Source organism: Cricetulus griseus, chromosome 6, assembly GCF_003668045.3.
Source record: "Cricetulus griseus strain 17A/GY chromosome 6, alternate assembly CriGri-PICRH-1.0, whole genome shotgun sequence".
NCBI classification, from domain to species: Eukaryota; Metazoa; Chordata; class Mammalia; order Rodentia; family Cricetidae; genus Cricetulus; species Cricetulus griseus.
This window is the reverse complement of record NC_048599.1, coordinates 149,481,690-149,508,695: the sequence shown is the minus strand read 5'-3', so window position 1 is coordinate 149,508,695 and position 27,006 is coordinate 149,481,690. Positions and strand designations below refer to the sequence as shown.

The window sequence follows — 27,006 nt, the reverse complement described above, 5'->3', positions numbered from 1 at the left end:
TGTCATGAAATATCTTGTGTTCTCAGACATCTATGGTGATTGAGAGTTTTGCTGGGTATACTAGTCTGGCCTGACATCTGTGATCTCTTAGTGTTTGTAGAACATCTATCCAGGACCTTCTGGCTTTCAGGGTTTCCTTGGAGAAGTCGGTGTAATTCTGATAGGTCTGCCTTTAAATGTTACTTGGCCTTTTTCCTTCGCTGCTCTTAATATTTTTTCTTTATTCTCTATGTTTGGTGTTTGGATTATTACATGGCTAGGGGACTTTTTTTTTTTTTTTTGGTTCATTCTATTTGGTGTTGGGTAGGTTTCTTGCACCTTTATAGGCATGTCCTTCTTCAGGTTGGGAAAGTTTTCTCCTATGATTTTGTTGTGTATATTTTCTGCATCTTTGAGCTGGGCTTCTTTGCCGACTTCTATACCTATTATTCTTAGGTTTGGTCTTTTCATGGTGTCCCATATTTCCTGGATATTTTGTGTTAAGGATTTGTTGGATTTAAGACTTTCTTTGATGAATCGATTTTCTCTACTTTATCTTCAGGGCTTGAGATTCTCTCTTTCAACTCTTGTATTCTGTTGGTTATGCTTATGTCTGTAGTTCCTGATTGTTCCAGCAATTTCACTAGTATAATTGTATGTTTGTTTTATTTTCTGTTTGTTATGTTCATCGAAGCTTTTGGATTTGAAGCTATGAAATAGTTGGTAGTGTGCTTGCCTGGTATGTGTGTCTTTTTTTTTTTTTTTTGGTTTTTCGAGACAGGGTTTCTCTGTGTAGCTTTGGAGCCTATCCTGGCACTCACTCTGGAGACCAGGCTGGCCTCCAACTCACAGAGATCCACCTGCCTCTGCCTCCCGAGTGCTGGGATTAAAGGCGTGCACCACCAACGCCCGGCAGCATGTGTGTCTTAATCACTGTTCTATTGCTGTGAAGAGTCACCATGACCAAGGCAACTCTTTTAAGAAAGCATTTAATTGGGGGCTTGCTTATAGTTTTAGAGGCATAGTCATATGGCAGGGAGCATAGGGGAAGGCAGGCATGGTACTGGAGGAGTAGCTGATCTGCAAGCAGAGAGAGAAAAATGGCCTCGGCACGGGCTCTATCCCCTTTTTATTTAAAATAGATTTTTTTCTCATATAACATGTCATGATAATGGTTTTACTTCCCTTTACTCCTCCCAGTTTGTCCTACCTCTCCTCCCATCTGGATCCTTTTCTCTTTTATTAGACAAGAAAAGCCTCCAAGAGATAATAATACAATATAGCAAGATAAAATAAGATAAAAACCATCACATTGAAGTTGGACAAGACAAATCAACAAAAAGGAAAAGAGCCCAAGAGAAGGCACAAAAAGCAGAGACCCGCACTCAGGAATCCCATAAAAGCTCTAAACTGGAAGAAGCCATAACATACTTGCAGAGGACCTGGTGAAGACTTTGCATGCTGCTTTAGTTTCTCCGAGTTCATAGGATCTTTTCTCATGTTGAGTTCAGGGCCTTATTTTCTTGATGTCTTGGCATGGGCTTTTAAAACCCCAAAGCCGCACCCCCAGGGGCACCCTCCTCCCAACAAGGCCAAACATATTCCAACAATACCACACCTCCTAATCCTTTAAATTCTATCAAAGAGTTCTGCCTACTCCTTGATGAGTCAGCATTTAAATATATGAGCCTATGGGGGCCATTCTTATTCAGACCACAACAATGTGTGAAGCTTTGGGTTCAATAAGCACCAAATAAGATGGGCATGATGGTGCATGCATGTAGTTCTAGCACTTGGGAAGTAAAAGAAGAAAGCTTAAGTTCAAGTTTTTGGCTATATAGTGAGTTTGAGGTGAGCCTGGGCTACATGAGAACCTGTCTCAAGAAAACAAAACAACAACAACAAAGAAATGAACCAGTGAAAAACCCCACACCCCAACCCTATCATGACAATAAGAAAAAACAAAACACATCAAGTCCAACATAAGCTGTCACCTCAAGTCCATCACCAGTAGCCACCTCGAGTTCAACACCAGCATTCACCTCAAGTCCAACAACATAGGTCACCTCAAGTCTATCACCAGCTGTCACCTCAAGCCCAACACCAGCAGTCACCTCAAGACACTTTGTGTTGGAGTCAATGCCAGTCCCTCCCAGAGTAAGGAGAATACACCACCAGAAGGCCATACCAGCATCCTACCTGAAGACCACATTTATACCAACAAAGTGATACCCTCATTCCAACTCTGCTGTACCCTGACCTTAAGGATTCCAAGTATCCCCTTGAGGTCCATAAGATGATGGTCCAATTTGGTTGTTGTCAGGACTCTGCCATATACTGGCTCCAGCCCATCTTGAGGTCTCGCAAACACCTCTAGTACTTCCCGTTAAAGAAGCTGGAAACAAGAATGACTCATAGTTGACACGATTTTTTTTTTGTTTTGTTTTGTTTTGTTTTGAGACTGGATGTATAGTCTGGTTGGCCTGATACTATGTACACCAAAGATGACCTAGAACTCATGGCTATCCTGCTACTTCCTACTTCCACAGGCTGGGATACATCCTTCTAGAACTTACTTGTTTTATTATTGAATTGAAACTAGGCTTCCTATGATGCCATCCTCTTGAGTTTAAGAGCCTCCTAGAACCCTGTGATGAGTAGGATCATCTAGCTTGACTTCGAACCTGAGACTTCAGCCACTCTAGCCTGTGCCTTCCTGTCAGCTGTATGTAATTCTGCCCCAGCTGCACCTACCTTATCTTATGATTGGAGGAGTTCCCACAGAATTTAAAGCATTCCATGTACAAAGATATAAGGCTGTCTTCTTTGGTGTTAAATTGAGACTTTCTGGTATGGCTGTGTGATAGTTTGATCAGGAATGGCCTCCAATGGCTCATATTTGACTGTTTGGTCATTAGAGAGCCACTACTGGGAGGTGTGGCCTTTTCAGAGTAGGTGTGGGCTTATTGCACAAACTGTGTTACAGGAGTTGTCATAGAGGGAGGGCCTAGGCCCTGCCCCAAATGACTTGACAGATTTTGATGGGAGGGAGAAAGAAATTAGATGGGTTCTAATTTAAATAAAATGTACAAAATCATTTCTATTTAAATAAAATGTATAAAATTGTTTCCAATTTAAATAAAATTTATGAAGAAAAAGGAAAAAACAAAACAAAACAAAACATTTAGACATGGAAAATAATAAAAGTGGTTTTCTGTTTGGTGGGACTTTTTACCAATTAGGAACTTGGGAAGTTAGCATTTAAGTAGACCTAAATCATGAATCTTCATATTAATGCCTCAGATGTTACTTAATATTTTGTAGTAGGTAAAAGAGAATGATAGAGTGCTGTTTAGAGCTGAGGGCATTGAGCCTATAGAGGGAAGTCCTTAAGCTCCCGATATAGATAGCACTTGCTCACATTTAGAACCAAGGCCAACGTTTTCCACTACCCCAGCCTGCACCTTCCTTCAGCTGTACCTCTTGCTGTTTTATAGTGCAAACTCTTAGCTTTTACTGCAGCCCTACTCTGAATAGTGTCTTGGCAAGTTTGTTTTATGTTTTCCAGTTGGGCTGTAAGGTCTCTGGACTTGGACTAAGATTACCTTTCTTGTATTGATAGGTTTGAATAGCTGTGGCTAAGTACTGTCTGGGAGTAAAGCTAGAGCAGGAAATGACTTGAAAAGTAAAATATTCCAAGTTAAAAATTAGCATTACTTAGATGAGTAAGCAGACCTACCATAGCTGAAGAGTTTATTGAAAATTAAGACTCTCTCTTCTCTTTTATTAGTATTCTTTGGAGGCAGCAGACACTTGAGTAGGTATCTAGAAGGGGTCATGGAGCTTCAGAACTGCAACACTCAGGAAGCAGTTAAGGTTGTACAATCAATCACTTGACATCCCCACAGCCCTTAGGCTCTTTGAGTCTCTCAAGAAGCAGAATTGATTTGGCTTTCTCTTCTCCCTTCACATAGGCTCTCTCTATTTGCATATGGCCTCCCATTGGTCCCCTGTCAGTTTTAAGCACTGTTATTTAAGTGGGTCTCACACTGGTTATACACAAAAATGACTTAGGGGGTCCTTCAAGTTTTTCTGGGCCCCACTTCAGAGCCTTTTGTGTCAGAGACATTGGAACCCAAGAATCTTCAGTCTCAAAGTGTCTATGATGATCCCCAAAAAGCAGCTTACAGATCTGAGCTTTAGAATCAGGCCTGGGGCCACTCCATCAAGGAGATTCAGATGGACTCTGGGAGAGGGGGGAATGACTTAAATTTGTCAGATGTCTAGTTGCTTTTTATTTTTAAACATGGAAGGGAGTTCCTGCATCTTTTTGGTGGTGGGGGGGATGGATGCATTTATAGCCATTCTCTAACTGTTTACACAGAATATTAATGTTCCAAGAGCTGACATTAAAATCAAATATTGCTGAAGAGTTTGCCCCAAATACCAGGGGGAAAAAGTAAGCAGATAGACAAAATGTCCCAATTTCAAGTCAGTTTTCCCCCTTGTTGAGCAAATTCTTGATTTTGAGGTAATCAAATCCATTAGACTGCTCCCTTCCCCCACTGAAGCTTGTTATTTTGGAGTTCTTAATCCAATTTGGTGGTGTAGACCTTTTGGATACCTTTGGGGAAGGAGTGCTAGGAGGAGCTCTCAAAAGATTATACAGAAATGGAAGAACTGTAGACAGGCAAAGGGGGATGAAATAAGTTCAGCTTTAATGTCTCTTCTATATAGACTGTGTTGTCTATAGATAGCTTTGTCTATCTTCCTTCACCTCTCACCCTCCTCTCTCCATTCTTCCTTTTCCTTTCCTTCTCTTCTGCCTTATTATCTTGGGCAAACTCTCCAGTGTAATGAAAGAGTGATTTCTCTTGTGCTGTTCCCAGTTGTGGAACAAATTCAGTCTTTTACCTTTAAATATAATTTTAACTGTAATTTTTTAAAATTTCAGTTTTATTTTATGTGTATGAGTGTTTTGTTTGCATTGCATGACTGTGTACCATGTGTACACGTAGTGCCTGTGGAAGCCAGAAGAGGGTGTTGGATTCCTTGAAACTGGAGTTACAGATGGTTGTGAATTGCCATGTTACTGCTAGGAACTGAGCCCAAGTCCTCTGGAAGAGCAGCCAGTTCTCTTTATCTGCTGAACTATCTCTCCAGCCCCAAATGTAGGTTTTCGATAGGTTTCCTTTAATCAAGATGAGGAATGCTCCTTTTAGGTTTTTGAAATTTTAAAAATTAAGTTGTTAAATTTTGTCAACTACTTTTTCCTACATCTTTTTCTAATTTAGCCTATCAGTATTGGATTGTACTAATTAATATTAGGTGATACTGATTTTCAAATACTGAGCCAGCCTTACATTCCTGGAGTAAACCACACTTGATAAGAATGAATATTGTGAGCCGGGCATTGGTGGCAAACGCCTTTAATCCCAGCACTTGGGAGGCAGAGGCAGGTGGATCTCTGTGAGTTGGAGACCAGCTTGGTCTCCAGAACGAGTGCCAGGATAGGCTCCAAAGCTACACAGAGAAAACCTGTCTCGAAAAAGAAAAAAAAAAAAAAAAAAAAAAAAGAATATTGTGGAATCCTATTTGCTAATGTAATTTTTATTAAAATATTTTGTTACATACGTGTGTGTGTATGAGATACAGGCTTGGTACCAAGTGCCTTTACCTGCTGGGCCATCTCACTGGCTAATATTTTTATTTGCTATTATTTTGTTAATTTTTTGTGTCATTCTATATGAAGGATATTGTTCTGTGTAGTGCACATCTGTATTAATTTTTATAACATAATTCTTTATTGATTCTTTGGGAATTTCACATCATGTACCCCAATCTCACTCACCTCCCAGGCCCTCCATATCCTATTAGATCTGCTTTTGGGATGAGGGTAAAACAGGTCTGAATACTTCAGGGTTCTTGTCCTTTAAGCAAGGTCATTGTCCTATGTAACGACAGTGCAACATCAAAATTATTACTACACCTATCCTTAGACCCTACACACCTTTCAGTAATTGTCCTAGTAGCACCCTTGATAGCCCACAGCTTCAGTTCAGATTCCCATGTTGCCTTTAGTTGTCAGTTCTCCTTCTTTCCTTCAGCTGGGAAGAGACCTTCATTCTTTCTTTGGTTTTCTGGACACTTTGAAGATTACAGACTTGATGTTTTTGTTTTGTTTGTTTGTTTGTTTTTTGAGTCAGGGTTTTTCCCGTGTAACAGTTTTTTTTTTAATTAAAAAATTTTTTAAGACTTTGCTTCAATCATTTTTTTATCAGGCTCTGCCAGGACCATCCCAAAATTCCATTGCATACTAGCTCTTTGTCTCATTACTAGTGCCTGTCCTTTAGTTGACTTCATTCAGATTGTTTTTGACCAAGTTCTATCCTGAAAAGTTAACTTTTTTCTTTGTATTTAGTGTTTTGTGAGGTGGTACTTTGAAACAATGTCAATACTTGATTTTTTATTAAACTTTCAACTCATTCATTTATATCGATATGGTTTTCTGTTGTATTTAGTAGGGTGGACTCTGTTTTTAAAGATATTGTTGATTCTGATGTCCACTTTGTCCCAAGCTTGACCAGTAGAGGCCCTTTCAGGGCAGCTGCTGTCCTTTTTGATATATCCTTGCCATTCTTTGAACATTACTTTCTGGTATAATTCATTCCGGGCTCCTCTTGTATATATATATATATTGAAAACCTTAAGCTCACATTCATATCTCTAAATGCAAGCCCAATTCCATGTGAGTTGTTTTGCTGTTAACATCAGTAATGAGAAGTGAGACATCCCCATGTTATCATTCTTTTCCGAAGACATAGATTAGACCTTTTCCTTTGTAATCTGTGTGGATGCTCTCCCATTTCACCCTGCTTTCTTGGCATCTCAGCCTTCATTGTTGGTGTTTTTCTACTTTCCTTTTCTAGTACTGGCCTAATTTGATCCTGACTGTCAAGTATGATGGGCAAACCCTTTAGCCCATACCTGGTGAGCTCATGCCTGTTTGAGCTTTCATACCCAAACAGGAGTGCCCATATGCTCGGAATGCTCCCCATTGTCTTTGCCTCTGACACCTTATGTTGGGCTGCCATTCCTTGCTGACTCCTCATTCTGCCCATGCTTTAACTTCCCAGGTCTAGCTGCCCCAGCTCCTCAAGTCAAGTTGTTCCTCAGTAGATGCCTTCCTTATCTATCCACTTGGATTATGCCTGTCATTATAAAGCATCCCGCAGCATGGCTGTGCTTCGTGCTCATGTGCTGACATCCCTTGTGCAGCCACCCTTTCCTCACTTGCTCAGGTAGTCCCCACACTGGGTCACCAGCATGGGTGTTGATTTTGTTTTGCCTACCTCATAGCTTTAGGATTAAACTGTTAAAAAGAGGACAAGTTAGGGAGGTGGAAATAAAAAAAAAATATTAGTATTAGCATGTGCATGTATTCATGTGCTCATGTGTTGTACACATGCCATGGTATAAATAAATATGGTCAGAGGATAACTTTATGGAGTCTGTTCTTTCCTTCACCTTTACCTGTGTTCTGTGGATTGAACTCATGCCACCAGGCTTGTGCACTGCTGAGCCATCTCACTGGCTCTGGTTCTCTCTCTCTCTCTCTCTCTCTCTCTCTCTCTCTCTCTCTCTCTCTCTCTCTCTCTCTCTCTCTCTCTTTCTCTCCACAGAGTTTCTCTGTGGCTTTGGAGACTGTCCTGGAACTAGCTCTTGTAGACCAGGCTAGTCTTGAACTCACAGAGATCCGCCTGCCTCTGCCTCCCAAGTGGGCTCTGGTTTTTATATTTTTAAAGGGCAAATGTATTTACTGGTAATGAAACACTGTCTTTGTATATGCTTTTACTACTGTTGACCTGCTTAGAATGTCTTTGGAAGCTTGGCCTGTGAGAGAATTTGTGAACACATCGGAGCTCTGCACATTGCTGAATCCATCCTCTATTTGTTTGGAATGCTGCTGGTAGCACAGAGTGGTGTAAGACCCTTTCCCTAGTGATATATGGAAGGCAAAGCTTTGCAACTCCTTTCATAGCAGTATCTTCAAATCCTTAATAATGTGATTCTGAGAATATTATTAGAAATGAAAAGTGAAGTGTAAAGTCCTGAAACGGCTTATTTGTATAATTGCACAACTAAGTTAATCACTTTTTAACAAGTCTCAACAATAACTGCATTCTCCTAGGAAGGTGTTAACTTGTTATGGGGTAGAAAGCACCCTTTGATACAGCATTTTCAGCCTGGAAAAATGACTTTAATTTTAGAGTTCACTGAAACAAATGGAGACTTGTTGGGAATATTAACACTATCTTTTGCTTGTTTGTTTAACTTAACAGGATCTATGTTTATTAGGTGATGTTTGCTAGCAAGTTCTCAGGTGTATACCATTTCTGTTGACCATGTTATCCATGTTCAGACAGTGCCAGTTGATATGAGATTCATACCTTAGCCTTCACGTCTGTGTTTGTATGAAGCACCATGTCAAAGCTGGAGTTTCGAAGGCAGTGACACGAGAGGTCTGAACATGGTGTGTTTCAGGGTTGTATACAAGAGTCCAGCACTGTGGTATGGTTACCCTATGCAACCTAGACTCATTTTGTTAGGATTTAGTGTCACATTTTTCTCTTAATCTCCTAATATGTTCTAATTAAAGAAAAGCAGATCTTAATTGATCCAGCAGAATGATCAATAGTATGATGCTTTGGGTGGGGTGGGTGGGGAAACAACCAGTACACTATCCTGCAGCCTGAATATTGTCAAAGCTTTTGTCTGTCTTGTGACTTCAAGCTGAGTGTACTTAATCATTCTGATAACGTGGCCCTGGGCACTGAGCAAGGCGCTTCCTGTGAGTCACTGAGTGAAATTGTGTTCATCGGAGAGGTGGTGAAAAGAAATGTTCTTTTGGCTATTCTCATCCCTCATTCTCCCAGGAGCAAGAACTGAGAAGATGTCCTTTCTTTTAAACACATTTTAGCTGTTTGTGTCTGTCACTTTCCCTTGTATAAGAGCTGGGACTGTACCTTTAATTCCAGCACTTGGGAGGCAGAGGCAGGTGGATCTTTGTGAGTTCGAGGCCAGCGTGGTCTACAGAGCAAGTTCCAGGACAGACTCCAAAACAGTACAGAGAAACCGTGTCTCGAAAAACCAAAAAAAAAAAAAAAAAAGAAAGAAAGAAAGAAAAAGAAAACCCCAAAACCAAAAAACCCCCCAAAAAACCCCCCAAACCAACAACAAACAAACAAAAAACAGCTGTGGCTATTGTCAGTAGGTGTGATTTATTGATACCTTTGACTCCAAAGGAATACATCTTGGAGTAATTAGTGAGATTAGTGAGTTTTCTGTAAATTACCAGAGAAAGAGAGGTTGGAAACTGCTTGTCAGGTTTGAAGAAAACTCATTCAGGAAATACTTATTGTGCCAGGTGTCAGATCAGGGGCATGAAAAAACAGTTGGTGCCCTCAAGGAGCTGCCAGTCTGTTGGGGAAGACAGATCGAAATACAGTAGTGGTTATCAGCCTTGGATGCACTTTGGAATAAACAGAGGTGTTAAAAAGAATTCAGCTGCTTGGGGATTTTATTTGGTCTAAGGCAGGGTTCTGAACTTGAGGGTCTCAATCCCTTTGGGAGTGACCAACCCTTTCACAGAGTCTCATATTAGATATCCTGCATATCAGATATTTACATTATGTTTTATAACTAACAAAATTACAGTTATGAAGTAGCAACAAAAATAATTTCATTGTTGGAGTTACCACAACATGAAGGGCTGTATTAAAGCATTAGGAAGGTTGAGAACCATGCATCTAAGGTATATAGCATAGGCATCAGGATTCTTAAAAGGCAATTGTACCCAGGTTGAATTCAAAGAGCCTGAAGAATGGTAAGCACAGCACAGACCAAAGCATCTTGGAGAGGAAACAATTTATTTGGCTTACACTTCCACATTATTGTTCATCACTGAAGAAAGTTAGGACAGGAACTCACATAGGGCAGGTACTTGGAGGCAGGCGCCAATGCAGAGGCCATGGACAGGTACTGCTTACTGGCTTATTCCCCAAGGCTTTCTCAGCCTGCTTTCCTATAGAACCCAGGACCACCAGTTCAGAGGTGTCCCCACCCACAATGGGCTGGGCCCTCCCCCACCAATGACCAATTAAGAAAATGTCCTACAGCCTTGCTTACAGCCTGGTTTTATGGAGGCATCTTCTCAATTGAGGTGCCCTGCACTCCCATTCTATTTAGCTGTGTCAAGTTGACATAAAACTAGCCAGCACAGGGAGGCTTGATCTGAATCTTGGTATATGAAATTTCTTGAAAGGCTGAGAATATAAGTCCTTGCAGAAGGGAAGAGTAGCTGAGTAACCTAGGCCAGGAAAGTGCCTGGTGTTAGTTTCTCCCTCTTCTGCTGTTTCTTTGCCTGGTCTTTAGCCCGTGCATCATTTGTGGGTCCTAGTGATCCTCATCTCCAATCCAGGGCTAATGTAATGTACAGGGGTTATGTTGAAAATTACGTGAGGTCCTGCAAAAACAGTTTAGGATCACAGAGTCCAAGAAATAATTAGTAAATGATGGTGGTTGTACAGTAATGATACTGTTACTGGAATTGGAACATGGTTTGACTAGAGACTTACCCTGCTTCTTTATGATTAGATATTATGGTGAAAGACAATAGAAGATGCTAGTGAGTGGCAAAGAATATGCTTGATAGATAGGCAGAGTTCCAGATGGGGGCATGTATACAAGTAAAAGGCAAGTAATAATGGGGCATTGTGGCAGAACCAGGACATTTCTATGGTAATATGCTAAGATGTATCACAAAGGGCTCTGGGAAAACTTGGGTCCATATTGGAAAATTGGCTCCGAACATGGTATTCTCAGCATCATTACATGTTCTAAATTAGCAGTGAGTGCTAATAGGACAGAAATAGGATTTTCAGTTTCTTTAGCCAAGTAGTTAAAAATACTGAGTGCTTGAAGAGTGTTGGAGGAATAATCGGTCTCAAGGTGTTCTCAGAGATCCTGTGCAAGTTGCTATGGCCTTTATTGTTTACAGGCTTAATGAGAATATTAAGGAAGGAACGTGTGGCCATTTGCATTTAGAGGAGGCACTTTCTAATTTATTTTTTGATTTGCTGAGAAATAAAAATTGCCTCCATCTGCATTGGCTCCACTGGCCCTTAAAATAACTTATGTATATTTGTTATGTTATATAACTTGTCACAACATTAGTCACCACTTCTTCCATAAGGCAACATGTAAACCATCATGGGTAAGCATGACTAGAGTTGATAATTATAGACCAGTTTGTCCCTAGCATTTTAGTCAGCTTCTGCTTTTCTTTTCTTTCTTTCTTTCTTTCTTTCTTTCTTTCTTTCTTTCTTTCTTTCTTTCTTTCTTTTTAGAGAGAGAGAGAGAGAGAGAGAGAGAGAGAGAGAGAGAGGGAGAGGGAGAGGGAGAGGGAGAGGGAGAGGGAGAGGAGAGAAATTATGATTTTAATCTTTGGCTCCATGCAATCGAACTCTGCTTGCTAGCTGAACTGAGTGAGATTCTTCATGGCTTATTACTTATTACTCATTAGAGTGAGGCAGATAGTGAGAGACAATGAGAGGTAGGAATACTTGTTTCTATAAATGGCCTTTTTCTTTGAAACATGTCTTTCATTACAAAAATACCATTGAAAGGTTATTGAGATGTACACTGTTCATTTTATGTACATTTTAGTTGTATATACTAAATTATTGGGAGAATTCCATTTAACTAGATCAGTGGTTCCAAAATGTGGGCACATGTCAAGTAGAACCTCTGTGAGCTGATTGTTAGGAAGACAAATCTGGGGTTCTACCTCAGAGACTCTGGCAGGGACAGAAATCTGTCTTTTAATTAGTCCTCAGTTGTAATCCATACTAACAGTTGAAACACATGGAACTGTCATTTACTGTATTCTTTTAGACTTCTAGAAGACTAGTCTCCATTTCCTTTGCCCCTTACTAATATTTATTTGGTTAGGTGTGGGAGAAACATTACTTGACATGAGAGACAAAAATCCCTATTCTTCAACAGCTTATGTATGGAAGAGGAAAGCTAACCATGTCCAGTATTGGGACTGGTATAATGTGGAGAATTAAATTAGATGCTGCAGAGTGTGATGGAGTTGGTCTTCTGAGGCCAAGTACAAGCAGAGATTTGGGTGACAGGAAGAACCACTATGTAAAGTTCTGTGTGAAGGGCCCTAACATAGATGTGAGTTCATGTGTCTGAGAAGCAGAAAGAAGGTCAGTGTACCTGGGTCCAGTGAGCTGAGAGAAAGAGAGATCTGAAGTGAAGTTGCATAGGTAGGAAGAGGGAGACTAGCCAGGTCATGTAGGTTCTTGCCCCTCTTTCATTTTAATTCCATTTTAAAAAATTATGGCATGAATCTTCTAAAAAAACTTCCTATTTTAACCATTTTCAAGTACTCAGTTCAATGGCATTAGATACATCTGTATTCTGCAACTATCTAGCACTAGAACTTGGAGTTTGACTTTGAGTATGTGGGATGCTTTGGAGAAGTACATGGAGGGTTGACCCAGTCTGAACTTTACAATGAATGGACTCCTGAATGCAAAATTGAGGTGTAAACACTTGGAGTGAAGCAGGGAGCCCATCAGGAGAGTAATGCATTAACTGAAGGTACCAAGAAGTGCATGGCTGGATTTTAATTTAATTTTATTTAATTTTGTGTGTACTGGGAGCAAAAAAACTTGGGCATGGTACCACTGAGTTAAATGTTAAATTCCCAACTCCTCTCTCTTCTGTATACATTCTGATAGGGGAATCAGAGCTTCCTGACTGGTTGGTAGTGACAAATAAAGAGTTCAGAAACAGTAAGTTTTGTTGGTTTGAGTAACTGTTAGAGTTTAGGAGGTGCAAGTTTGGGAAATAAAAATGAATGTTAGATTAAAATGTGTTTGAGATGTTTAAACATAAGTGTTGGGTAGGCTTAAAAATCTGGAATCAGGGGAGAAGACAGGTTCAAGATAGGATGCAGGGGCTTGCCAGTATTTGCTCAGTAATTAAAGCTACGAGACTGAATGAGGTCTTCTAGGTGATGAGTGTAGACAGCAGAATCTTGACTAGGTTCAAGAGCAGGAGCTCTTACTTCCGTGAGAGTTAAGCAAAGAAGCACCGGTGATAAAGGCAGAGATCCAGCAGAGTGATTTTCTAGAAGGGAAAGAAAGAGTATGTTTGAAGGGGCAGGACAAATTGATGAACTGTTCTAAAAGCTGCTATGAGGATAAGGCAAGCACTGAGAACTGTGCCTTTGTAGGTCTTTGACCATGGCAAGTTGTGATGATGGGGTGGTTTCATGATGACTGCTTGAAGTAGGTTTCAGGAAGAAAGGAGGACCGGAAGCAACAAGAATAGCCACTTAGGACATCCTTTTCCTTAGAGTGAGCCTTTACAAAATGCTCTGTGACACAGTTAAGGCATGGGTGTGTTACTGTTTTAGAATTTGAATGTAATACTTTCACATGCTCATGTTCATTATTTCAGTTTTAAGAGCATATAAAAAAAGATGAAGAAATTGGAATTGAGTAAAAAAATGTGTGGGAGCTCTGAAGAGCCTCCACAGGGACCTAGGGTTGTGTAGAGTATAATTTATTTTATTTTTTGAGACAGGGTCTCTCTATATAGTCCTGGACCTGTAACTCTCGGTGTAGGCTTCCCTGGAATCCACTATGTAGACCAAGCTTCACTTGAACTTACAGATAGCTGCCTGATTAAAGAGGTGTGCCAGTACTCCCAGCTATGTGTAGAACACATTTTGAAATCAGTTTTACTCCATAGAAGCATCATTCTGAAATGAAATCTATCCATTTGCCAAAGAAAGGCATTTTTAGGTTTTTGGAGAAAATCTTCCTACTGCTCTTCACATTATAGCATCTATTATTTGTGAACTAGTAGTGCTCCTTTCGTCAGATGCTCTACCTTGAGGTATCTCATTGGAAGGGATAGTTCCACATGCTATTTCCCTCACATTTGGTGCCAACTTTGAAGGTCATGTTCTACCCTCTTGGTAGAAAAAAAAGAATGCAAGTTTTTTTTTTTTTCATAATTTTAAGCCCTTAAAACTTAAGTTTACTTTTTTTCTTTTAAAGTAAGTTACTCTGATTTAGTCTCTTATTTCTCAATAACTATGTTTAACTAAGTATATTTAAATATCTTGAATTTTAGAATAGTCAACTCTCTTTCTACTTAAGGCACTTATTTAAAATTAAAGCTTGAGTTTCTCTACAGCAGAAAACTGAGCTTTCACAAATTATAAAGCATTTTCTTTCTACTGTTAAGGAATTAGAGCAAATATTACCTTATTTTCCCAACTCTTAAGATGCTGGTATTTATAAGATGAATGTTATTTTATTTGTTAATAAGTTGCTGCCACTTACAATCTCAAAACTCAGTGGGATTAAGATGTGTAAGTATGGAGATCAAAGGTCATCATCTAGTCAGTGAAATGTGGAATTGGAGAAAGAATGGCATGAATTCTGGGATTGCCTATGTTTCCAGTCAGCTAAAGGAGGCAGACAAGTTCTTCAGACTGTCTTTCCTCGTGTCCCTCACTTGCTCAGTGAGAGTAACGCTTCCACACTTTACAGTGCCACAGTAAGGATCACATGACATAAATGACATTTGGAGATATAGATTTTCCTGGGAACATTCAAAGTATTTTTTTTATTTAAATTTAGGCCCCTAGATATTATTAAACAACCCAGGAAGGTCCTTATTTAAGCTTTGTTGTCAGGTTTAAAATATAACTTAGTTAGATATTTGAAAGTATAATATTATTTGCTAAATGAATTATTTTTTCTTTTTGGATACAAGGTCTCTGTAGCTCTAGCTGGCTTGGAACTTTCTGTGTAGATCAGGTTGGCTTCAAACTCACAGAGTTCCATCTGCCTCTGTCTTCCAAATGCTGGGATTAAAGGCATGCACCACTGTGCCCAGCTTGCTAAATGATTTTTATCCAGTCTTGAAGTACTTTTCATTATGGCAGAAAAGATAATATAACCACATGTTTTTATGACTCAGAAGTAACAACTATAAACATTCTCTTAGTATGGTGATCTTTCATGAATTTATTATGAATGCTCATGACATTAAAAAGGTAAAGGAATGTAATATATATGATATTGCTAGTGTAGACAAACACTGTTTTAAATGTAGGTTAGATTTCCATGTTCACAATATTCTATTGAGGTGATTGTTTCTCTTGTTTGCTATTAAAAAGCTGTAAATAACGAGTCATTTTTGTCATGTGTGTGCTTTATCTAGTAGTGGAACAGAGTGTGCTACTTTATGCTCTTGGTGCTTTGAGCTGAAATTTCCTCAGAAATCCTGCCTGCAGCTTTGGAGATGCAGCTGTGGAAGTCAGAAACATGACACATGTCAAGTGATAGTCATGGTTAACTTACTATGTCCAGGTCAATTTTGTGTATTTTCTTTAAGTTGCACAGTTCTTGGGGATTGGTGTTTTTATCTTGTATGCTGTGATGGTTATGGCCCAGGAGTTAAATATCCTGCCCAAACTTTCATAGCTAGTTAGTCTGGACTGTAATTGAGGCCTGCTTTACTGCATGTCATGTCTTTTGCATAATGCTGCCTCAATCCTCATCAGTAATCATGATTTGTTTCTTTTGTAGGCAGAACCCAGAGACTACATTTGAAGTGTATGTGGAAGTGGCCTATCCTAGGACAGGTGGCACTCTTTCAGGTACTAACTTACCTAATTATGATAACAATATCGCTTTATTGTATGGAATAGTGCACACAGAACAAAACAGATAAAACAAAACAGATAATGTGATGTCTTCAAGTTCTTTTAAGTGCCTTTCCTCATATTTCATCCCCACACCATCTTAGGAAGACTAGAGAACAAAGGTATAGTGAATCTTTGATTGGAATACACTGTCTTAGCAGGCTGGATGTATGGTCTTATTTATTTTTGTCATTGGGTATTGATTTGCATATCATAGATGCTTGGAAGTCAACTATTTAGTTCTTGCTAATGGGTAAGCCTTGGAATTAGACTATAGGATTCAAATTAGTAGAAAGAGAATTATTTGCTTCTAAAATGCTTGAAATAGCAGTCTAGCAAAACTGTTGATAAAGAAAGTTGGAGACTAGTTAGAGGAAACTCCTCCTCTCTCCTTATCTTTTAGTTGGATTTCATAAGTATCTTGAACATTGGAATCTTATCTGAGGTTATAGGATGTCTTGTACAAGCTGTGTATATTTCTTCTTCTTCTAATTTTTTTTTTTTTTTTTTTTTGAGACAGTGTTTCTTTGTGTAGTCCTGGAACTTGCTCTGTAGACCAGGATGGCCTCAAACTCAAAGATCCACCTGCGTTTGCTTCCTGAGTGCTGGGATTAAAGTTGTGCGCCACCATCTCCTGGCTTGTGTAGATCACTTTTTGACCTAAAATACTATTTGCTTAATGAAAAAGTAGCCTTGTGCCCTCTTTCTTGGTGCTTTTGCCAAATGTTAACTCTTTGTCCTCATACCCAAACATTTGCATATATTATTTGGTGTTCAGGGAGAGTGAATTTACTTGGATTAGAAACTTGAAGTAATAAGTTATCATGTCCTTAACTGGCTTTATGTCTTTGGTACTGTTTTTTATTACCTTATTTTCATTTGATTATTATAATTATATACAGAGCGACTTTTGATCAGATGACCTTTATTCTGTTAGCATATGATATCAGCTGAGCATCTATATTGTCAACAATTATAATGTAATCTTTAAAGACAATTGAATGGCATCCTCAGAATACCAATGAAAAACTAGAATCTTAGCTGTAAAGTAGTTTACCAAGGCCATGTATCTACTGTGTGGGATAACTAGGATTCTTGTTTCAATTCCACTTCATACTGCTAAGCTGTTTTCTTGAGGGCAGGCAGTACGTATTGCATGCATCTCTCCATGTTACCTGCAGGGCTTTGCACAGTATTTGTTAAAATGAAGGCCCGCCTCCCATGTGCAGTAGATTGCAAATTTATGGTTGTTCTGAAAGTAGAAAGTGAAGGTCCATGTTAAGCCTTGTCTCTTATTGTTCAGGGAGAGTACTGGACTTGGGAGCAAGTAATCAGATGTGCATGCATCCATTTCTCCGTTTGTAGACTTCATTCAGTACCCATTTGATGATATCTGTGATCTGGCAGATAAATTCAAGGATGAACATTTTATTATTTCTATAGTTACCTAATTTTCCCTCTTTAGTGTTCTGGCATGTATCACTATCATGTTACATTTACTTTGTCACTACATACACAATTTTTTTTTTTTTTTGCAAGATGTGGCTCTGTACTCCTAAATATTTCAAGGGGAGCAATTATAAGGATAAGGACATTTTCTTTTATAATCCTAGCCCTGCTGTTGAAATAACACTGCTGCAATGTCAACTGTCATATTTAAATTGAATCAATTTTCTCAAGAATGTTCTGATTAAGAATCTAATACAGGGTCATAGAACCCAATAGTTTTTATGTCTATTTAGTTTCTTTAATTCACGAATAGTTTTGTAGCTACATTCTTCCCTTCTAATGACATATGTTAAAAAATCTAGGCCTTTTCTTTCATCTCTGGATTTGTATCTGTGTATTTGTGTCTTTGTGGTTATATCCAGGTTATGTGTGTGTGTGTGTGATTTGTTCCCTCAGTGTATCTTATCAGCAAGCATATGGTAGCTATCCCATTATTTGTATAAAAATGCATAAAACTTACAAGTGTGGGTTAACAAATAATATAGCACAAGTGACCACATGCCTGTTTTTCAGGTTAAGAATGTTGTGTGGTTTTATGCCAGTAATAGTCCTGGCAACAACGATCTCTGGCCCCATCCTATGCTATGCCTTAGGTGTTCCACATTGACCTTCTTTTCACAATGCCACTTTGCATGGGGCTAAAAGTTGCTGGGCCTATAAAGCATGATACCTGATGCTTGAATGCTCCCACTTTAAAATTGCTTACCCAAATGGCCTGGAGCTTATTTCCAGAGTCTGTATGAGTCTGTTTGATAGGCCTTGTCTTCCTGATGGTGGACTGTGCAGTTATACTCCAAGGCATTAGGGTGCTCCTACATCAGGGGTGGGATATGGGACAGTTAACAGGTGTATCTGGACTTGGGCTGGGATAACATCATGTTTGTATGAGGGGTTACTTCATGTTTGTATGAAAGTGCATTGTGGGATGTGGAAGGAGTAGTGGGCAGTCAGTGTTCTATCTACCACTACTTTTCTGCATCAAACTCTAAGCAGTCCAAAACATACACATTGAGCCTGACTTTCCAGTTAGTTTTAAAGGTGTATTTATCATGGTCTGAGGTAAAATATTAGTTGTAAACTTGATTTATAATTTTTTTAAATGGGTTTTATGTATCCAAGGCCGCCACAAATTCACTGTGTAGCTGAAGATGGCCTTGAACTCATATGATTCTCCTGCAGCTACCTCCCAATACTAGGATTATAGACATGCACTACCACACCCAGCTATCTGACTTTAAGACTTAAATTTTTAGATATATGGTCTGTAGAACTCCTTCCTTTGTACCTTTGCTAGGCCTGTAAATGTTAGAGATGGCTTGGTCATACCCCCAGAATCCCCTCCCTCCCTTTGTTTAGAGATGACCACTATCATTTTATGATAGTCATTCCTTTGTGTTCATTGTGTGTGTGTGTGTGTGTGTGTGTGTGTGTGTGTGTGTGTGTGTGTGTGTGTGCCTCTCTGAAAAAATAATTTTTTCTGTTTTTCAATTTTATTGAAAGAATTATTCTTTATGTAGTTTTGGTATGTTTTTGCTTAGTTATGTTTATAAGGGCCCTTCATGTTGTATGTCACTGCATTTACTTATTTTCATTATTGTTGTATTCATAGGATTATACTACAGCTTTGTTGTTGCAGCTGTGAATTCTAGTCCTGGGAATCAAATCTAGGGCAAGGCAAGCATTCCACTACTGAGCTCTTACATTCAGCCCTGTCCATTCTGTGACTGGCAGTAAAGTTGCAGTGTTGAAGTCACATGCCATTTTTGGCTAGTGCAAGTGCTGCCATGATTTTTCTTACACAGGCACCCTGTTTGGTGTAGATGCATGTTGCCATTGATTGTATTATGTATCTGATTCCTTTGTCATACTAAACTTTGTGAAAACAGTTGTGCTGCTCTGCATTCTCAACTGCAGAATTTGGTGGTCCCACTGTTATGTAACTTTATCAGTACTTGGCATTGTTTGATTTCATTTTCATCAACCAAGTGGCTGTTTTTATTTGCATTTTCCTGGTGACCAGTTAGATTGAACACCTTATTAGTATGGTGTCTTGAACCTTTTCATATATATGGTATTTATTCATTTCTTTTGTCCATTTCAAATATTTTTATTTGCAGGGATGGAGGGATGACTCATCCATTAAAGGCTAGGCTCACAACCAAAATATTTTTATTTGTGTGTGTACATGTGAATGTGTAGATGTGTGTATCAGTATACTCATCTGTGTGAGGAAGTAATAGGAGGACATTGGATGTCCTCTGGAGTATGCCATTTTGTAACCGTTCATTGTTGGCTCATAAAGTTTGCATTATGGATACTATCTGGTTATATGTGTTGGAAATGTCTTCCATTTTATGATTTGTTTTTCACTGTGTGGAATCTTTGATCCAAACTTCTCAGTCTAAAATAGTATAAAATCAATATTTTCCTGTCTTATCCATTAAAGATATTTCTTGAAGAGATTTTGATTTTGACTTTTATATTTAGGTATTTACCAAAGACTAGTAGTATTTTTTTAACTAGTTAATATCTGGAAACGTTAAATTCTAAATTGATTTTTTCATCCATGGTTTATACAAATTGGGAAAACAAAGCTGAATTACTAAGCTATACTTTACCTATAATTAAAACAGCTTATACAGTAATGAGGTATTTCAGATCCTCCTTAAAAGCAGCTAATAATAGGAAGGTGAGAATGGCTGGAGAGAAATATACCGCTCTGTAAAGACAGGTCTTTTTCTCATTGATTTGTCTTAATGTGTGAACATCAGTGAATACCTTTAATTGTCTTTTACATGTGCCGTGCTCTGAGAAAATGTAGAGGCATGTGATTGTCAGTACTGTATAGAAACTACATCAAGAACCTTAACACTCAGGGATACCTTCCTAAGTGTATACAGAGTTTGAACAGGACACATGCTTTTTGGTAATTTGTCAGATTTCCTTTTGCTGTTCCTAATGAGTGAACTGTAGCTGAATGTTTGGCTTCAGCCACCATTTTCTTCTTCTACAACCTTCTTGTTGAGTAGCACTTGGTGTATTTTCCTTTTTCTTTTTGTTACTATTTTAGACATTAATTTGGCTGTTTTAGATGATTGTAAAGAATCTACCTTTGTTCCTCGGATCTGCATCTCTGTGTTTCCGGGCAAACTTAGATATAAACCTTACATTGCACAGTGCAGTGTCTGGGGCTAATCTTCTCTTTGAAGTTTGTTTACACCCCTCTAGAGGGATTAAATCCCTGCTGTGAGAAGGTGGGCTAAAAAGTACTGAGACTACTTTATGGGTCTTTAATCGAAGGGTTTAATGTACATTTTGTTTTATAAATGTCTGTGAAAGTTCCATTCTTAAGATTTTTACTTCCATCCTGATAGATTCTTTTAAGTTAAAAATGTATATAGCAAAATTTATCTCAAGGCATTTAATATTTACTGGCAGATTATTCTGGTGTGTGTGTTGGCTTATTCATCTTTAAAATTTTAGCAACCTTGTTTAGAGGATTATCTCTTGATCATGTATAAGAGTTTTTAAATTTTGAAAGGTTATAAAGAAGAATAAATGGCCATTAATAATTGTCATTAATATTTTGATTTACTTGTTTCTTTTTAATCTGTGTGTGTGTAGATAAAATACATAACCCTTTTTCTAAACTTCTGCTATGTGTATTTTCCTTGTCCTCTCAATTAAGACTTTCTTTTTTTGTTGTTGTTGTTTTGCTTTTTTCTGGCTTTTAGAGACAGGGTTTCTCGGTGTAGTTTTAGAGCCTGTCTTGGAGCTCCCTCTGTAGACCAGGCTGGCCTCTAGATATCCACCTGCCTCTGCCTACCAAGTGCTGGTATTGAAGATATGTGCCACCACTGTCCCACACTTAAGGCTTTCTTTTTTCTTCTTTTTTTGTTTTTTGTTTTTTTGGAGACAGGGTTTCTCTGTATTGTTTTGGAGGCTGTCCTGGTACTTGCTCGGTTGACCATGCTGGCCTCGAACTCACAGAGATCCACTTGTCTTTACCTCCCGAGCGCACCAATTAAAGGCATGCACCACCTGGTCCAATTAAGGCTTTCTTAAAAAATATATATATTGCTATAGTTTGGTGAAACCACTTTATTTGTTATAATTTATTGTGCCAAGTGTTATGCTTACTTACATTGACTATTTTGATGCTTGTCATTTAAACAAAAACTGAAATCCAGTCATGATAATTCCAAGAGCTGGAATTAGCGGCATGTATTATGCAGGAAGATGAGTTCAAGGTCATTCCTTGACTGTGTAGTGACACCAGCCTGGTTTCATGAAATCCTGCCTCAAAAACAAAACAAACAAAAACCTCTAAGCAATTAATAAACAAAATCCAGAAATTTGGCTAGTTGTCAGTAGATATTTGGTATATTTTGTTTTTGTTTTGTTACTAAATTGTTAATGCTTTCTAATTGGCCAGTTTGTTGGAGACTTGCCCTTCCATAAGGCTCCTTTCCATAGGCATCCCACACTGCAGAAGCACCCAGTACTGAAATCAGCCTGTGTGACCAGTGGTCTTAAAAAAGGTTCTCTTGCAAGAAATAATCAGCCTATGAGGGGGTCCCATGATCAGATGGCACCTGGGTGTGCAGAAACTCTGGAATTTGTTCCCAAGACAAGTGTCTCATTACAGCTGGCCTTTTTGGGCCTGCTGTGGGCACTCTGCCTGGGCAGATGCTTAGTATTGGGAGAGTGGCAGCATCAGGATTTTCAGGGATGCCCAGCAGAGATCAGTTTCCTTTTGCATGCCCTAACCCTGCAGCATTAGCCCTATGGCCAGTTTTTAAAGATGAGGGTGGAAAGTTGAGAAGCTGTTAGGATTTTGTGAAAGCAGTGTTAGTCACAATGCTTTGTAAGCTGACTTGTTCAGTTACCCAGGTGTTAAGCAACAACCCTAAGAAAAAACACTTTGCTAAAATTTGTTTTTAAATAAACGTCCACACCTTTGAGCAACATTTTGAAGAACACTGAGACTTTGCCAACTTCATGTTTTGAGAGACAGGTCTGTGATTTGGAACTTAAGCTTTCATTGTACTGTGATTGTGGTCTAGGAGTTTCATCTGAATCTGTGTTAATAACAAATGCTTCATTTTATTAGAATTTAAAAAAAAAGGTTGGGAGGCTAGAGTGATGGCTCTAATGCTGTGATAAAACACCATGACTAAAAGCAACTTGGTGAGGAAAGGGTTTATTTCAGTTTATAGTTCCACATCACAGTCTATCCACTAAGGGAAGTCAAGGCAGGAACTCAAACAGGGCAGGAACCTGGATGCAGGAGCTGATGTAGAGGCCATGGAGGGGTGCTGCTTCCTGGCTTGCTGAGTCTGCTTCCTTATAGAATCACCTGTCTAGGAGTGATATCTCCCACAACGGTCTGAACCTATCCATATCATAATTAAGATTTGCCTACAGGCCAGGCATTTTTTCCAGTTGAGATTTCCTCGTTTCAAGTTGACATAAAACTAGCTAGCACAAGTGTTTATGATCATTTGCTGCTTTTCTGAAGGACTCAAGTTTGGTGTCTAGCGTCCACATTAGGTAGCTCACAACTATCTATAGGTCCAACTTCAGGGGATTTGACCTACATACCCTGATGTGTATACATACACCACTACATGATTAAAATGAATGATGATTTAAACAAAACAAAACAAAAACCCACAAGGGCCCAGTGATAGCGCTCGCCTTTAAGTCCCAGCACTTGGGAAGTAGAGGCAGGCAGATCTCTGAGTTCGAGGCTAGTCTGGTCTACAGACAGTCAAAGCTACACAGAGAAACCTTGTCTTGGGGAAAAACAAACAAACAAACAAACCAAACAAATCAAAAAACAAAAACAAAAACAAACTGCTTTGTGGTAGATGTGGGCACCCATGAGTGCATAGAAAGTTTTTCTTGGTGTCATCTCCCCTACCCCCCCTCCACCTACCCGGATTTCTTTGGGTAGTTCCATAGACTCAAACTCACAGATATCCACCTGCCTCTGCCTCAAAGGGGTTCACCACTTTTTTTTTTTTCTTCTTCCCTAAACAGGATTTTTGTTTAGTTTTACCCTGGAACTCACTATGGGGATTAAACTGCATTTGAATTTGTGTCAGCCTTGGAATCCTGGGATTATAAGCACTCACCCATAATACCTAGCATGTGGGAGCTCTTTTCAGAGTCAAGCTTTATTTTAGATTAAAATATTCTTGCGAGACCTCACCTAAAATGACTATTATATTCTTACATTAATAGCAAAGTAATAAAGATAGCTGTCTTTTAAGTCCTTATTATGTCCCAGCCATTCTTCTTAATATAGTTCTCCCCCCTCCCGTGTGTGTGTGTGTGTGTGTGTGTGTGTGTGTGTGTGTGTGTGTGTGTGTGTGTATACACTTGGAGGCCAGAGGTCAGGTCATTGGTGTTTACTCTTATTTATTTTAGTTTTTCAAGACAGGGTTTCTCTGTGTAGCTTTGGAGCCTGCCCTGGAACTACCTTTTATAGACCAGGATGACCTCGAACTCTCAGAGATCCACCTGCTTCTGCCTCCTGAGTGGTGGGACTAAAGGTGTGCGCCACCACTGCCCGACAATTAATTAATTATTATTTCCAGTTGGATTTTATTTTTTGAATATATTTTTATATAACTTAAAAACAATCTTATTTTACATATCAATTCCAGTTCCCTACCCCATTCCATCCCCCTTCCACTCCACATGGAGGGTGAGGCTGTCCTTGGGGGATCATATAGTCTGTCACATCATTTGGGGCAGGGCCTAGGCCCTCCACTGTGTATCTAGGTTGAGAGAGTATCCCTCTATAGGGAATGGGCTCCCAAAGTCCATTTGTATACTAGGGTTAAATACTGCTTCCACTCTCAGAGGTCCCATAGACTGCTGGCCCAGGCCTCCTAACTGACACCCACATTCAGGAGGCTTGGTTTGGTCCTATGCTGGTTCCCCAGCTGTCAGACTGGGGTCCATGAGTTTCCACTTTCTCACATCAGCTGTGGGTTTCCCCAGCATGGTCTTGACCCCTTTGCTCATCTCTTCTCCCTCTCTATAACTGGATTCCAGGAGTTTGGCTCAGTGCTTAGCTGTGAATCTCTGCTCCTGCTTCCTGATTCCTCATGTTCTCCTCCTGCTCCTTTTATCCCCTCCTCTTTCTTCTTCTCTCACTCCTCCCCACAGGTTCTTAATTTGCTCAGAAGATCTTGTCCCTTTCCCCTTCTCCGGGGGACCATGTATGACTTTCTTAGGGTTCTCCTTGTTTCCTAGCTTCTCTGGAGATGTGGATTATAGACTAGTAATCCTTTGCCCTATGTCTAAAATCCATATATGAGTCAGTACATATCATGTTTGGTATTCTGTGTCTGGGTTACCTCACTCAGGATGGTTTCTTCTAGTTCTATCCATTTGCCTGAGAATTACGGATTTTATTGTTTGTTTTTCCACTGAGTAGTATTCCATTGTGTAAATGTACCACATTTTCTTTATCCATTCTTTAGTTGAGGGGCATCGAGATTGCTTCCAGGTTCTGGCTATTACAAATAATGCTGCTCTGAACATACTTGAACTGATGTCCTTGTGGTATGAATGTGCATCCTTTGGGTATATGCCTAAGATTGGAAATGTTGGATCTTGAGGTAGACTAATTCCCATTCTCCTGAGAAACCACCATACTGATCTCCAAAGTGGCTGTCCGAGTTGGCACTTCCACCAGCAATGGAGAAGTGTTCCCCTTTCTCCACATCCTCTCCAGCATAAACTGTCTTAGGTGTTTTTGATTTTAGCCATTCTGACAGGTATAAAATGGTATCTCAGAGTTGTTTTGATTTGCATTTCCCTGATGGCTTAGGATGTTGAACACTTTCTTAAGTGTCTGTCAGCCATTTTAGACTCCTTTATTGAGAATTCTCTACGTAGTTCTGTACTCCACTTTTTAATTTGATTATTAGGTGTTTTGGAGACTAGCTTCTTGAGTTCTTTGTAAATTTAGGAGATCAGCCCTCTGTCAGATGTGGGGTTGGTGAATATCTTTCCCATTCGGTGGGATGCCGTTTTGTCTTGTTGACTGTGTCCTTTGCCTTACAGAAGCTTCTCAGTTTCAGGAGGTCCCATTTATTAATTGTTGATCTCAGTGTCTGTGCTACTGTTCAGGAAGCGGTGTCCTATACCAATATGTTCAAGGGCACTTCCCACTTTCTCTTCTAAGAGGTTCAGTGTGGCTGGATTTATGTTGAGGTCCATTTGGACTTAAGTTTTGTGCATGGTGATAGATATGGATCTATCTGCAGTCTTCTGCATGCCAGTATCCAGTTATGCCACCACCATTTGTTGAAGATGCTTTCTTTTTTCCATTGTATAATTTTAGCTTCTTTGTCAAAAATCAGGTATTTGTAGGTGTGTGGGTTAAAATCAGGGTTTTCAGTTTGATTCCATTGGTCTACCTGTCTGTTTTTGTGCCAATACCAAGCTGTTTTCAGGACTATAGCTCTATAATAGAACTTGAAATCTGGGATGGTAATGCCTCCAGAAATTCCTTTATTGTACAGGGTTGTTTTGCCTATCCTAGGTTTTTGCTTTCCCATATAAAATTGAGTATTGTTCTTTAAGGATAACTCTTTCTGCTAGCTGCCTGAGCCCTGTCGCCATGTGGGCGCCCAAAATTATACACAGAGATTAATATTATTTACAATGCTGCAAGCCAATGACTAGGATTTCTTATATGCTTGCTCTGTCTTAAGTGTCAACCATAGCCATTAATCTATATATTTATAAAGACTTATTTATTTGACGACGCCGGCCATATGTGTCCCCTCTTCCTGGCAATCACATGGTAACTCTGCAGAGAAGAGAGGAGGAGGAAGAGAGCGATTTCCTGTTTGTCCCTGCTTATATTCTGAGTCTGCATGCTGTGTCACTTCCTGCCTGGATCACGAGACTTCTCTTTATGACATTTTCCAGAATCCTCCTCGACTCTTAGTCCCACCTAACTTGCTTCCTTATTGGCCAACAGTACTTTATTCAACAACCTGTAAGATAAACATATACACAGAAGGACCTCCCCCATCATTGTTCTTTCAAGGTCTGTCAAGAATTGTGCTGGGATTTTGAGGGGGATTATACTGAATCTATAGATTGCTTTTGGTAAGGTTGCCATTTTTACTATGTTGATCCTACCTCTCCAAGGGCATGGGAGATCTTTCCATTTTCTGGTATCTTCTTTAATTTCTTTCTTTAGAGTCTCAAAGTTCTTCTCATACAGGTCTTTCACTTGTTTGTTTAGAGTTACCCAAGATATTTTATGTTTTTTTTGTGGTTATTTTAAGGGTGATGTTTCTCTGATTTCTTTCTCAGCCTATTTATTCTCTGTGTATAGTAGGGCTACTGATATTTTTGAGTTAATCTTGTATCCTGTCACTTTGCTGAAGGTGTTTATAAGCTGTAGGAGTTCCCTGGTAAGAGTTTTTTCAGGTCACTTATGTAAACTATCATATCATCTGCAAATAGTGAAAGTTTGACTTCTTCCTTTCCAGTTTGTATCCCCTTGATCTTCTTTTGTTGTCTTATTGCTCTAGCTGGAACTTCAAGTACAATATTGAAGAGATGTGTCTTGTTACTGATTTTAGAGGAATCGTGTTGAGTTTTTCTCCATTTAGTTTGATGTTGGCTATTGGTTTGGTGTATATTGCGTTTATCATGTTTAGATATGTTCCTATTAT

At 39.2% G+C, this 27,006-nt stretch overlaps 1 protein-coding gene across 1 annotated transcript in view; it reads left to right on the top strand.

Annotated features, from left to right (window-relative positions):
- The window catches only part of Dennd1a (DENN domain containing 1A), a 1,920,886-nt gene that overhangs the window by 40,812 nt on the left and 1,853,068 nt on the right, over window positions 1-27,006 (top strand). The window contains 1 exon segment of the mRNA XM_035446997.1: window positions 15,666-15,736. Coding sequence (XP_035302888.1) covers window positions 15,666-15,736 — 71 coding nt within the window.